Below are 781 nucleotides of genomic sequence, written 5' to 3'. Positions count from 1 at the left end.
TCAACCTGTCTCAAACAGGGGGTTGCGAATGACTAGCTCGTCGGACTCCTTCATTCCAAGAGTTCCGTATAGACCAGGACACTCCAGAACTGTGGTCACGTTAGGATTTTCAAAAATGGAAGACGTTTTGGAAACAACAGATGTTGGATCAGTGGTCTGAGTTGTCGCTTTTTCCTCCTCGATCATTTTCAATGCGCAATGTTGAAAATGGTACTGCTCTGCGCTGGTCGGAAGTGCCCAGTTTCCTGGTTTTTGGGTAGCTGTTTCGTCTGGTTTTCTTGATTCCAGAAAGAAATCTGCCATCTTTTTCCCCAGATATCCCATTAGGATGATAACAACTACGACTGCAGCACACAGGAGCAGGATATTTATGACAGTGGTGTGACCATCCATCTCTCGTGCAGTTTCGAGGTTTTGAAATGTGTCAGCCTCAGTGCGCCACTCTTCGAAATCGGTCATTGACAGACGCCGAAAGGGTGCGCCAATGCATGATGGCAGCTTCAATGCTAGCCCAGCTAAAGTTAGACCCACAGTTTTCACGTAGCGAGTCATGGTTGCTGCTGTCTTGTTTGCTATGCTTTAACAAAGATAATGATTATGGCGTCATAATGTTTTACACGTCATGAAACCTATTGTGGCGTCATCCAATCGTGACGTTGCGCTTATTATCAAACTACCCACAGTCCTCTGTGTAACCGCACACAAACTCTGGTGCAAATATTTCTGTTTTTAATATTATTGCATACATTCCATCAATTAAATTTTATCAGAAAATTGAAAA

At 43.7% G+C, this 781-nt stretch overlaps 1 protein-coding gene across 1 annotated transcript; it reads right to left on the bottom strand.

Moving 5' to 3' along the window:
* Positions 1–552, bottom strand: LOC136271488 (neural proliferation differentiation and control protein 1-like). The gene has a single exon (XM_066071597.1). It carries the CDS (start codon positions 550–552, stop codon positions 1–3), a length of 552 nt encoding a protein of 183 aa, XP_065927669.1.
* Positions 553–781: the final 229 nt, after the last annotated feature.

Source organism: Magallana gigas, chromosome 2, assembly GCF_963853765.1.
Source record: "Magallana gigas chromosome 2, xbMagGiga1.1, whole genome shotgun sequence".
Taxonomy (NCBI): domain Eukaryota; kingdom Metazoa; phylum Mollusca; class Bivalvia; order Ostreida; family Ostreidae; genus Magallana; species Magallana gigas.
The sequence above is the reverse complement of the archived record's forward strand: the minus strand, read 5'-3'. Positions and strand labels throughout refer to the sequence as shown.